The 11,956-nt window shown below is 57.1% G+C and overlaps 1 protein-coding gene across 1 annotated transcript in view; it reads right to left on the bottom strand.

Moving 5' to 3' along the window:
- Positions 1 to 991: 991 nt before the first annotated feature.
- TMEM63C (transmembrane protein 63C) overlaps positions 992 to 11,956 on the bottom strand; it is a 33,282-nt gene continuing 22,317 nt past the window's right edge. Inside the window, exons 4-24 of the mRNA XM_061367512.1 lie at positions 11,793 to 11,872; positions 10,617 to 10,704; positions 8,410 to 8,447; positions 7,845 to 7,987; positions 7,481 to 7,532; positions 6,927 to 7,035; positions 6,362 to 6,435; positions 6,177 to 6,257; positions 5,925 to 6,045; positions 5,667 to 5,800; positions 5,306 to 5,428; positions 4,655 to 4,808; positions 3,991 to 4,097; positions 3,804 to 3,890; positions 3,367 to 3,432; positions 3,100 to 3,262; positions 2,775 to 2,880; positions 2,401 to 2,568; positions 2,010 to 2,125; positions 1,770 to 1,841; positions 992 to 1,690 (exon numbers count right to left, since the gene is read on the bottom strand). Coding sequence (XP_061223496.1) covers positions 1,478 to 1,690; positions 1,770 to 1,841; positions 2,010 to 2,125; positions 2,401 to 2,568; positions 2,775 to 2,880; positions 3,100 to 3,262; positions 3,367 to 3,432; positions 3,804 to 3,890; positions 3,991 to 4,097; positions 4,655 to 4,808; positions 5,306 to 5,428; positions 5,667 to 5,800; positions 5,925 to 6,045; positions 6,177 to 6,257; positions 6,362 to 6,435; positions 6,927 to 7,035; positions 7,481 to 7,532; positions 7,845 to 7,987; positions 8,410 to 8,447; positions 10,617 to 10,704; positions 11,793 to 11,872 — 2,295 coding nt within the window. The 3' untranslated portion in view covers positions 992 to 1,477. The remainder of the gene's footprint in view (positions 1,691 to 1,769; positions 1,842 to 2,009; positions 2,126 to 2,400; positions 2,569 to 2,774; positions 2,881 to 3,099; positions 3,263 to 3,366; positions 3,433 to 3,803; positions 3,891 to 3,990; positions 4,098 to 4,654; positions 4,809 to 5,305; positions 5,429 to 5,666; positions 5,801 to 5,924; positions 6,046 to 6,176; positions 6,258 to 6,361; positions 6,436 to 6,926; positions 7,036 to 7,480; positions 7,533 to 7,844; positions 7,988 to 8,409; positions 8,448 to 10,616; positions 10,705 to 11,792; positions 11,873 to 11,956) is intronic.

The following is an 11,956-nucleotide window of genomic DNA, read 5'->3' as shown; positions in this document are numbered from 1 at the left end:
AGTTGCAGGCAGCCCCTACAGGGGCACCTGGGCAGGGAGCCATGAGACCACAGGGTGCTCTTTGGGGTTGGGAGGGAGGGGCTGAGCTCTAGAGTCCCCTGAGGCACCCCCTTGGTGACTACCACGTCATAGCCACTGCCCTGGCATGCAGGAGTGAGGGATGGGGCCCATGGGGCTGCCAGCTGGCTGAGCCGAGACCCATCAGCCCCACAGGAATGCCCCAGGGCCCAGTTGAGTCCAACTGTGACCCAGAGCTTGCTGCTGACCTGCCTTTAACCCCGCTGGGCTGGCACACCATGCCCCCTACTCTCAGCGGCACCAGTAATGGTGGGCTAGCCTGGTGGGAAAGGGGCCAAGCAGGGCAAGGATCTGCCGTTGTCCCCAGGGGTCTCCCCAGCTGCTGTGGATGAGCTGGAACACTCCAGGATGCCTGGGCAGAAGCTGGCACATTTACAACAATCAGTGCAGGACTCACTCCAGAGGTGGTGTGGCTGCTGGGGAATCCCATGGCTGTGGCTTGTGGGCAAAGGCAAGGATGCAGTGGACCAGAACCCAGAGGCCAGGATCCTTCCAGCCCCCTTCCTCCCCCCCCATTTCTGTTGCAATAGGACAGAGCCACACTGGATCCTGTGGCCAGCCCCAGGGAGAGCATGAGCACAACAGGGATGCTGCCAGGGTGAGTGAGATGATGAGGAGCTGCCCTCACAGCCATTAAACACCCTTGACCTCCCATTCCTCCCCAAAGACCCAAGAGCACAGGCATGGTGCAGCAGGCTGAAGGGATGCGGTGGGGGGGCCAGGGAAGAGCTTGACTTGTGTTTTGATGCCTGCCTTGGGGCAGAGCCAGTGCGGGAACAGCCCAGGGCACTCATCTCCTACACCAAAGCACACGGGTTCTCGGCAGTCCCTGCTTTAATGGACAAAGCCATGGGGGCAGCAGCAGGGGTGGCCAGACGCCTGCACAGCCGGCACCATGGGAGGCAGCCGGGTGGCCACCATGAGCAACAGGTAGGCAGGGTGTGAAGCAAGGGTTAGGGGTGGCTGTCCCCTGCCACCGGGGACCTTCAGAATAGAGTGGTAGCAGGCACATTCATCTCAGCTGTCTGGGCTGCTTCCTTCTCATGGAGGGCCCAGGGCCTCCTTCCTGCCCCCAAAAGCACAGCGTCTCAGAAACAACTTCTCCCCATACCACTGCACCACATCTTCTCCACGATGGGCTGAAAGAGGCAGGTGGGGACAGGGGAGCAAGGGGCAGGGACTGAGCCAGTCCAGGCAGCTGGAGGGACTGTCAGAGCTTCCCACCACCTCCCATACAATGGGGTCTCCCCCTCACATCAGCCCTGTTGTCCCCCCACCCCATCACTGAGGTGGACCCCACCAGTGATGGGAAGGCCCCTGCCTTCCTGCCCCCGGCACGTCTTCCGCTCTTCTCCTCTGCTCTGGGTACGGCTGGTCCTCGCCCCGCCAGTGGGGATGCTCATTGGTAGCGGGCCTGGCTCTCCATCACAGGGCCACTCCTGTACTCGCCCTCCACTGTCTCCAGCTCTGTCTCGAAGCTCTGCAGTGCCTCGTCCTCCCCATCCTCTGCTGGCTCCAGGTGGTTCCCCATGGTGCCGTAGGACTGGTGTGCCGGGGAGGCCGCTGGTGTCAGGCTCAGCTCAGGCTCCTGCAGGACCGTGGCCACAAAGAGCTGCCCCAGGGGGCAGTGGGGAGTCAGGACCCAAGGAGCAAAGGGTGTGACTGTGGTGGGGCTGGGGAGGGATACTTACATTGGAGTTGGGGGTGGAGGAAACGCTGCTCCGCTCCACATCATTGAAGGCGCCCTCAGACTGGTCAGACAGCTGGGGAGAGGGAGGTCAGGAGGAAAAAAATGATGGTCTGGGGGTCCCCAGATGAAGTCAGAGGGGCAACAAGGCACCTCCTCAGGCTCCCCAAGGCAAACGCAGCCCAGGGAGGCAGGGAGGGGATGCAGGAGTGAGGGAACAGGATGGGTGGCTGCCTGTGCTCACCTGGTAGCTGGAGGGTTTCCGTGGCTGCAGCTTCTTCAGGCAGAGACCAAAGAAGGAGAAGACAATGCAGCAGAGGAGGACCACAAAGGTGAAGAGGGTGACAGGGCGGGTAGGACCTAGAGCACAGAGACACTAGGAAGCACATGAACCTCCAAGGACCTGCTGCACATCCAGCTGAGACCCACGCTGGTGCTTGCTTTGGGTGTTACAAGCTCTCAACCCACTTCCCAGAACTCTATCTGACACTCCCCTCATCTGCCAGGTCTCCATCACATCTTCCCCCTTCCCACCCTCCATGTCAAGCCTAACTCAGGGGTGACACCAGTGGCTCATTTGCCCAAGCATCAGATGTGACCCTCAGCAGTGGCAGAGGCAGTCCCAGTCTCCCTACCAAGGCGCAGGACGGAGAAGAAGAGCAGCCAGAACATGCAGAGGATGGGGGCCACCACGACCTGGCTGATGGCGGCGACGTGGAGGCGCTGGTTCAGCTTGGTGGGGATGTACACATAGTAGATGTTGTACCGATCAACCATGTGCTTGAGCAGCATGTAGAGCAACCCTGGCAGGAGGAAGAGGGGCCTTTGAGGGGAGGATAATGTGGACAGGAAGGTCGCAGGGACAGCAAAGCAGGCCCAGAGGATGATGCCCAAGGGTGCCTTCCTGTACCATACAGGAAGCTTGTGCTCCCACACCACTGCTGGTGGCTGAGACAGGCTGTTTGCACAGCCAGGGGCAGCAGGACCAGTGGCCATGGATCGTACTCACCAAAGGGGACAATGATGGGGCAGGTGATGCTGTAGGTCATGACAACGGAGAAGATGCAGCAGGTCCAGGCATACTCCAGTCCAAACTGGAACTGATAGGCTTGGCTCTGGGGCACAACCAACAGCATCATTACTGCCTCTGCTGCTGCAAAGGCTGCAATTGCCTTTGCATCCCAGCCAACAAGATTGCCTTCCCCTGCTAGCCTCTGTGAGGCCAGAAGTCCCCACAAGCCTCCTCATAGGACCCAGGCAGCCTGAGTTTCCAGTTAGCGCGTCCCTGCTGTGCCTGGGGTTGTGCAGGCTCAGAGGTGAGCAAGGCCACGTACCCGCTTGATGTGGAGCCGCTCGGGCTCAGACTTGGCGAAGCAGAGGCGGGCGGTGTAGACAAGGAGGCCTGGGATGCGCAGCAGCTCCATGGCTGTCCCGATCAGGCTGGAGGTGACCACGTAGTTGACAAAGAAAGCGCCGTTGTCCGGGAGGAACACGCACCTGCCCCAGGGGCGCAGAGGGTGAGAGCGGGCAGGCCACCAGGAGAGCCGCTCTGGGCTGGGTTGCTAGGTGCTCCAGGAGGTTGGGAGCTCCTGGCTACTCACTGGAACTTGACATCAGCCTGGTCCAGAAAGTGGGTGTCGAAGAGCCAGCGGAAAAAAAGGTCCAGGCTGGAGCAGGGAGAAGAGAAGCAGCTCAGAGAGAGGGGGAGCTGCAGAGTGACATGGGGGGCACCCAGGGGGTGTGTGCTTTGCCCTGCCCTTGGTAGGTGAGACCCCTTGGACCCTACACTGCCAGAACAGCCCCTTCTGCCTCACACGACCACCACAGCATGGGTGCTTGCCTCCTGGATGGTCAGGAGTGCCATAGCTGGGGCTATGCAGACACCTGACCTCATCCTTTCAGGGTCTGCTGTAGGGCTGACCCCAAGCAGGGCTCCACCAGCACCCGAGGGTCAGCCGTCCCCTTCCCTCCTCCTCTGCAGGGAATCTTTCTGTCCATGCCAGGGAGCAGGGAGAGCAGTGCAGAGGGTGCTCCGTACCTGCTCAGCCCCAGCGAGGGCAGGATGATGACCATGAACACCAAGAAGAAGAAGCACTTGTGCATGGTGAGCTGATTTTCACTTGACCTGCAGAGAGGGGAGGCAAGACAAAAACATTGCATTTCTCCGTGGCAGAGCAGCTGGTGGGGAGCATCTACTGCAGCCCTGGGGGAGCCAGCCCTGTTACCTTGTCCAGTGTGACTCAAAGAATGCCGAGTAGTAGACGAGGAAGGGCAAGAAGACAGAGAAGGCCCAGAGCAGCAGTGTGGGGAAGAACTGGGTGATGATGGGGTTCTGCAGGAGGAGAGGTGCCGGATATCCCTTCAGTAGCCTGCCAGAGCTCAGTTGTGTTGGAGACAGCTGTCCAGGCCTCCTGGCACAGCATGGTGTGTGCAGGGGGCAGGCTGGGGCATCCCCTCTCTGATCAGGGACACTTGCTTCAGGAGATAAGAGGCTGAGGCCAGCCAAAGGCACCATGGGCATGCTCTGAGCCCCAGTGCCTGTCCAGCAGCTCAGAGGTCAACGAGCAGGAAGGAGATGTGCTGCTGGCAGCTCCTAACACCTCCTGGAGCTCTTCCCACCCCTATCCTCTCACACGGACACCAACCGGCCCTCTTCAATGGACACCACTAAGAAAGCTCAAATTTGCACAGATGCCCAGGGCTCTGCTACTGGAAACACAAGAAGAGGGTGGACGGCAAGCAGGGGCATGGTCACGCCTTGCCCCTCACCACCGCTCATCCCAGTGATAGCTCATTTTCTTGGGCCATCATAGATGCCCTCTCCCCATCACGGACAAGCATGGAAATGGAGACCTTTTGGGAAAGCTGGCATGGGGCCCCAGGTACTACCTTGAGGCTTTCCACAGGGTGTGTGACATTGAACATGTCCATAGTGTTGACAATGATGGCTGGCGTGGTGAGGAAGAAGAGAAGGACGAAGAGGCAGATATTAAGGAGGATGAATCGCACCCACCAGGATGTGCCACGGACTGATAAATTCTCCCTGTGAGAGGAAAGCGTGACTAGGACATGGTGTGGAGGAAAAGCCATGCATCCTGAGCATCTCAGCTCAGCTCCCTGAGCCTCTGCCTCCCACTACCTGCACCAGCCATCCTGGTAGCCACTGCTCCGAGCTCACCCATCCTGCGCTGCTGTGCTGATATCTGCAGAGCCCCCAGGACTAGAGAATGGCCACAGGGGGAATCTGTACCACCGGGAGGCTTTGAAGTGAAGCTGGAGAAACCAGAGCCTGGCAATCACCCCACACCTTGCCTGACCAAGCCCTGGTCTCTGTTAGGTAATCACCCCAGCCACCCCTGCTGACTTCTGCTGTCATCACAGGAGGGACTATCAGCCCCTGCCATCCTGGGGAAGTGCCCTACAGACATGGGAACAGCTTCTCTACAGCTATGTGGGCTCCCTATAGGTACAGGCACAAGTTCCCCCCGACTGCTCTCCCCCTCCCTCCTTCCCTCCCTCCATCCGACCACAGGGGTTCACCAGATGATATCGCTGGGTGCAGGGGCATAGCAAATGCCCCAGTGATGTGACTTGACCACGGTGGTGACAGAGGACTGCTGGGGGTGCTTGCGGCAGCGAGTGTGGCTGTAGTCCTTCAAAATCCTGCAGGAGGAGGGAGCCAGGGGTCAGGCCCAGACAAAGGGCTACCCCTGACCCTTCTTCTAAGACTCTTCCTCCAGCCCCAAAAGAGCAGCCATCTCTGCAGATGGGAGAGACATCCAGGAGACAGACCCACTGCCTGGCTTTGGCTGGGTAAGTGGGCAAGGTGACCCAGATCCCCCAGCAGCAGTGGCCACTGGGCAGAGGGACATCCCCATGCCATCGCACAAGGGGTACTCACACAGCCGTCATCCGCTCGTCCTGGAAGGTGACAAATGCCATGTCAAGGCGCTTGAGTGTGATGCGGTTGCGCTCAGCATTGAACTCATCTGTGAGCTTCTCCTCCAGCTCCCCATAGTACTGCTCAGCATCCACCTGTGGGAGCAGCCAGGCCTCTGCTGCACTCGCTGGGCTGAGGCACAGGCAGGCTGCATGCTCTGTCTTGCCTGTGGTGGCAGCCTGCCTGTGCCTGCCCACAGCCCTGCTCACACCCTCCTACCTGCTCAAAGCCACAGAAGTGGCAGCAGAAGATGCGGGCACATGGGTGGGTTTTGATCATGATCTTCCCCTCTTTCTGTGCCTTGGTGGTGAAGTAAAGCCGTCCCTTCATTGCCTTGCGCCTACCAGGAAGTCAACAGGGGAAAGGGTCATTTGGGAAGTGGCAGACAGGGAGGCAGACTGCACTCCTCAACATGGTGGGCAGGAGCAGCACCCCCACCTGCAGAGGCAATGGGGACCTGCTAGCACTCACCTCTCTGCATCCAGCTTCATCAGCTTGCGCACATCAAAGCAGAACTGGACATTGGTGACGGTGCAGCTGGGATAAGCCTCACTGTGGGCACAGAGACACAGTCGCATAAAGAGGCAGGGGCTAGGGACGGGGACAGCCTTTGCCACCTGCCTGCCAGCCACCCAGAAGGGTGCACCACTACTCACTGGAAATGCTTGATGATAAGGGAAGGGTCCGTGATCTCCTTGGGGATGTGGGTAACCATCAGCGTCCGGGCGACCTGGGGAATGGGGGCAGAGGGGACAGGTGGGCAAGGGATCTGTGGGGCATCTCACTGCTACCCTGCTCGCCCAGCCACTGGGAAGGCAGAAGTGAGCCGGGGCACCAACTGCCACGCTGGAGGTCAGCACAGACCTCTTCAGTGCTCAGCGGGTTGGAACTAGAGGATCTTGGAGTGCTTTCCAAACCTAACCATTCTATGATACTGTGATTCTGTGCTCATCCCAGAAGCTGGGGACATTGCTGGACACTGCCACCTCCCAGAGAAACACAGCAGAACTTCAATCTCAAGAGACAAGGCAGAAGGAAAAATACCTGCCACCAGGTGGCCAGGTTTTCTCCAGAAGCTGAAGAAAATCAGCCATCTCTTTGCCTGTCGGCCCAGACTTTCTAAAGCTCTCCCTACCGACTGGGACTATCCTTTCCACAAAGCCCATAAAGTTGTCCCTTAGCACTGAACGAGGCAGAGCTGGAGGAGGGACGGTTGCTCACCTTCTCATTCTCTCTGTATTCAAGATGCACAGAGTGGTGGGCCATGCAGAGGATTGTGAGGATGAAATAGATGAGGGCAAAGATGCTGTGCAGCCACAGGAGACGGTCCCTGGAGGAGGGGAAGAGGAGATCAGTGAGCACTGTGGCAGGCATGTGGCATTCAGACCAGTCTGGTAGTCGGAGTCTCATGTTTGACCACCCCAGCCACCCAGTGGGACCTCCCTGAGCTGGCTGCTGAACCCTCACCCTGAGGACAAGAGGGGCAGTGTCAGGGTGTTGGCTGAAATACTATAGAGCTGAGGCCGTCCTGCACCCCTAGGAGCATTTCTGCTGGCAGCAGGGTGCAGTTAGCAGTGCCAGCATGCTGGCCACCAGAACTGTGTTCATATGTGGTGCAGAAAGACAGGGAGGCTACTGCAAGCAGCATGCTGCTCACATGGACCTGTCTCTGTCCCTGGCATGGGGCTGTGACCAGCACTGTGCCTCAGTGCTCTGAGCAGTGCCCACCATAGTGGCAGCACCCACAGCCCTCCCTGGAGATGGGAGCCACGTACTGCGTCGGGATGTTGGCGATGGTTGTCCGGCCGAAGTGGGTGGGATTGTGTCCTGCAGGGGAAGAGGAGAAGCAGGATGTTAAGGGAACAGTGTGGCATGCATGCCCATGCTCGCATGGTTAATGGCTCTGGTCTTTGCTCCCTCCTTTTCCACCTCCCAAGGTCTCCACCAAACCCCTGCTGCCCTGGAGCTCCCTGCCTTTTACATTCCTCTGTCTGACAGCTGATGGTGCGTTCCTGCTCACATGGGGGCTCCTGATGGAGAGGCTCTTTTGTCCTCTGTCCCAGCAGCACGGGGCTCACCCTGAGGCTAGGGAGCCTGCACCACAGCCCTGAGCCATGCCGAAGCTGGGGAAGCACCTACCCAGGAGGTCCCCTGAGAAGTTGACAGGCAGGATGACAGCCACAGAGAGCACGCAGACCAGCATCAGCAGGACCAGGAGGTGCCGCTGGAAGGACAGGTAGGTGGTGGCATCGATCCCACACTTGCTCTGAATCTCCTCGTCCCTGGGGGAGAGGCAGATGGGGGTGAGCACTGGTGGTGCCTACCCATCACCTCCCACCCTGAGGACCCTGGCTGCTCCAGCCTCACATAACCCACATCAACCGATAGCATCCTGCCTGTGTCACATGGTATTTGGGCACAGAGTGGATGAGGGACACAAGCAGCCCTTGGGCTGTCACCCCATGACAGGACCAGCTCCTGCCAGAAGAGGTCGAAGCCCTTTTCTCTGGGATAAGATCCAGGGGCCAGGAGGAAATACAGAGGTGAGTTCTCTGCTCTCTCTCTGGAGAGGATGTTTTAAGAGGGCTCTGCTCTGCTGCTGGTCCCAGCAGCTGCAGGTAGTGGGCCAACACCTCTGGGCATTAGCTCCCCACAGGCAACTAGTGGTGGGGGCATGGCTGTGATGCAAGGGACACACACTTACTTCATCTGGTAGATAGAAAGGAGCCAGGAGCAGAATCCCTGGAAGGAAAAAGAGTGAGGATGAGTCAGGGGTGACCATCCCAAAATGTCACTGGTGAGGATCCAGGGCTTGACACATGCTGGGGACACATGCAGAGGTGGTGCGGCGCTGGGGCTCAGCCCCCAACTCCGGGATGCTCAGCCCAGTCGCTCATCTGCAGCGGTAGCAAAGGCAGCTGCCTTGAGAGGCACAGGAAACACGGGGCACCAGTGCAACACAGGCTCCTGGCTTCCAGAAACATCCTCCTCTGCCCCCCTCCCTGGCAGTTCCTGACGTGCAATGCGCTTTTTTGGCCCTTACTGAGCGCTGAGCTGACACACGGCTGTAGAGTGATACAGGAGCACCAAGATCTTGTGTAATAAATAGCCTATTCTCTGTCATTGCATGTCTGATAGTAGGGGTTTTCTCCCCTGTGCCTTATTTTACGTTCTACCTACACCGGAGTTCACGCAAGTTGCAGAGTTCATGCAAGTGAGGCTTATCCTTGCAGTTATGGCTGTACAGAATAACACACAACCATCTGGCACCTCCTCTTCACCCTGTTCTGGAGGGTTTATGCTGGCCTTGGACAGGAGGGACCCCAGGCAGCCTGCTGCAGAATTCTCTTACCCTGCTCTGTGAGAGCTGGCAGCTTCTTCCTCCTCTCCATCCCCTGCCTTTACTCATGCCACGACCTTCCCTCCTACCCCACAGCTCAGCTTAGTTTGCTTAACTGCAGCTGGAGGCTTTGGAGGTGCAGACATCCCTGTGCCCCCAACAGCTCCACGGGGAACCAACACCCCCTCAGCACAACCAGACTGACTCCCCTCCTGCACACCACTCTGGGGCTGTGCTCTGCAGAACCATGTATTGGAGGCTGTCCATGCAGACCCCAACTTTCCTGGAATGTAATTTCTTGAATTTCCAGAAACCTTCCTGAAAACCAGCATTTATGAGCTGGTTCCCATCTCTCTAGGATCCCCATGTGCAGGAGAGAGGATGGACACTGCGGTCAGTCCCTTGGCTATCTGTCTCAGGGGGAGTGAGAAGTCCTGTGCCCGATACCAGGAATTTGTGATGGTAGTGAGAATTTGTCAGGCTGCTTTTACTGCAACTTTGTCCTCCAGTCCTGCTGCTGGAGGGTAGCTTTGGTGCTTCCCCACAGAGAAGGGCTCCCAGGCAGGAATTTGTTCAAGCTCCTCCTCACTGGATACAGGGACCAAACATTTACTAATCTTTTCCGCCACATTCTCACCTTCTCCAGCAAACGTTTTCTATCTTCAACATCTATCAATCAGCCCTACAAACCCTCTGGCAGGTTTCCTGTTCTTCATTCATGAGAAAAAATCCAGTACTTGCTTTTATGCACTCTACAGATTTCTCCTCAAATCTGTTCTTCTCATCCCTCAGTGCATTTCAAATCTGACCTGGCAAAATTTAGGTTTTTCTCATTTGGGAACAGCTTGGCTCTTAAAAGGATGTCTTCCTGCTTCTAATAATCTCCCTCAATCTGCTCTTCAGCTGTTCTGGCTTTCCCTGTGGTCTTTCTCCCTTAGTGTTTGATGAGCGATATTTATTTGCCCAGAGTATCCAGTACAGAGCCTTTAAACAGGACTCCTGCCACCTGCAAGGATTTTGCTTCTTTACCTTTCCTGCCTAGTTTTCTTTAGTAAGTCATGTAATTCTTCTCATAGTCACACATAGTGACTGATTTCTGAGTTTCTGCTGCCAAAAAATAAAGAGAAAGAGACAGACAGCAAAATGTGTCTGTGCCTGTTTCCAGCAAAACCTGGTTCATGCACGGTGTGGCAGAGAGAAAAAAAGGATGACTTAAAAAGATGATACTAGCAGAGGTGGAGGTGTGATCCAGGGGACTCTGACCTGTTTGGACCAGAAAGGTTCCTGCAGGCATACAAAGAGGCTCTGGCCATGCATCTGACTAGGTCCCTGCAGCCAGCAGATGCTTGCCTCGGCAGGAGCATCCCCTCCTAGCTGCAGTTCAAGGTAGATGCCTCAAAACAAGCCAGGGCAAAGAAACTGCTGCTAACAGGTGTTAACCAGGAAACCCTGTGCTGGAGTGTTTAATTTCTCCCATTTAACTTCTGAGCTGGTTTCTGGTGAAGAGCAGGGGGGGCTGGGCAGGGACAAGCCCAGCCAGGGCTCCCATTGCCACGGCCACCAACACTTACCATGTCTTTGTTGTCGGTGTCCAGGGGGCTGCTCTCTGATGGGGACTTTTCCTTCTCACTCTGCTCTCCATAGAAAAGTGATGTCAGACTGCAGTGAGGAGAAGGGGACAGAGGTGAGGCAGGAAAGAAGCAGCAGACAGGAGAGGATGAGTGCTCTTGGACAGACTTCTAGGGAGCAGCTGAGGAAACGCCTTCCCTCTCCCTGCACCCTGCACTGGGGCTGTACCAGCAACCACCACTGGGCTTGGGGTGGGTGCTGCATCCTGCTGCCTCTATGCTGACAATTCCCTGCACCTTCTCTGTGGCCCTGGCCCGCAATGGGGTGGCCCATGAAGACTATGACTTAGGTCAAGGACAAGTGGCTACTGAACCATATTTTTTCTCTTCCACGAGTTTCAGCCCTCCAAAATGGTGTTACAGTAACAAGGAATGTAATCTGAGTTTGCATTTTAAGTCTTGATTGCCCCTTTCACCTCCCTGGTGGATGGAAACATGTCTGTCTATTGACAGACCCAGCTACAGAGCCTGAGGCCAAAGAGAGCTGGAGAGAGGAGAAGGCAGGAAAAGGCCTTTTACAGAGTTTTCTCCTGTGGGCTGCCCAGCGTTGCAGACACCACCCGCCTGTGCAAAGCTGCTTTGCTGCCTGGGGCAAGCTGTGCTCTGGCAGACAGCTGTGGGCAGCCCAACGCGCCTGGAAATCGGTCTGGGCTCTGCTTGCACCAGATTATCACTGTTTTCGGTGAAATTCTGCACGTACCCTGAAGACTGGGCCAGGCAAGCTGCCCTATGACATGAGGAGCAGTATTACTGCACTGGGTCTGCCTCTCGGGCTGGCCACCCCTGCTTATCCCGAGAGAGCAGCAGCGGGAGAGGCAGCAGCTCAGTCCCCACTCGAAAGCAGCTCTTGGGTCTGTCCTGCCCATGACAGTGCCCTCTCTGGCATCGAGAGCACAGTCACCAGACAATGCCTGCAAGAGGGAATCAAAGCTGGCCTAGGCTTTCCCTCTCCCTGCAGAAAACAGTGCCTGTACCTCCTTGGGCAACAGCAGCCAGGCAATTCCCAGTGGGAAGGAGGGATAGAAACACCTGCTGAGCTTCTCCATTGGCCACCCTGCAGTGCCAGCCCTCTTGGAAAGGCTAGAGACATCACCAGTGGTGGCCTTGCATCCTCCTCACCTATCATTGTCCATCAGCAGAGCCAGGCGCCCATAGTCCCAAGCTGCTTTCCGAAGGCAGGAGAAGATCAGGAGGAGAAGCTGGAAGAAGATGGAAGAGGAGAGGTGGAGGGTTTTGCTGTGAAGTCTCACCTGCTGGGTTCTCCTCACATCCCGCCTTTCTGT

Source organism: Neopsephotus bourkii, unplaced genomic scaffold (assembly GCF_033783945.1).
Source record: "Neopsephotus bourkii isolate Nb327-2 ecotype Australia unplaced genomic scaffold, CSIRO-AGI_Nbou_v1 NB_1376, whole genome shotgun sequence".
Classification (NCBI taxonomy): domain Eukaryota; kingdom Metazoa; phylum Chordata; class Aves; order Psittaciformes; family Psittacidae; genus Neopsephotus; species Neopsephotus bourkii.
Note: the sequence above shows the minus strand (reverse complement) of the source record. Positions and strands in the feature narration are given on the sequence as shown.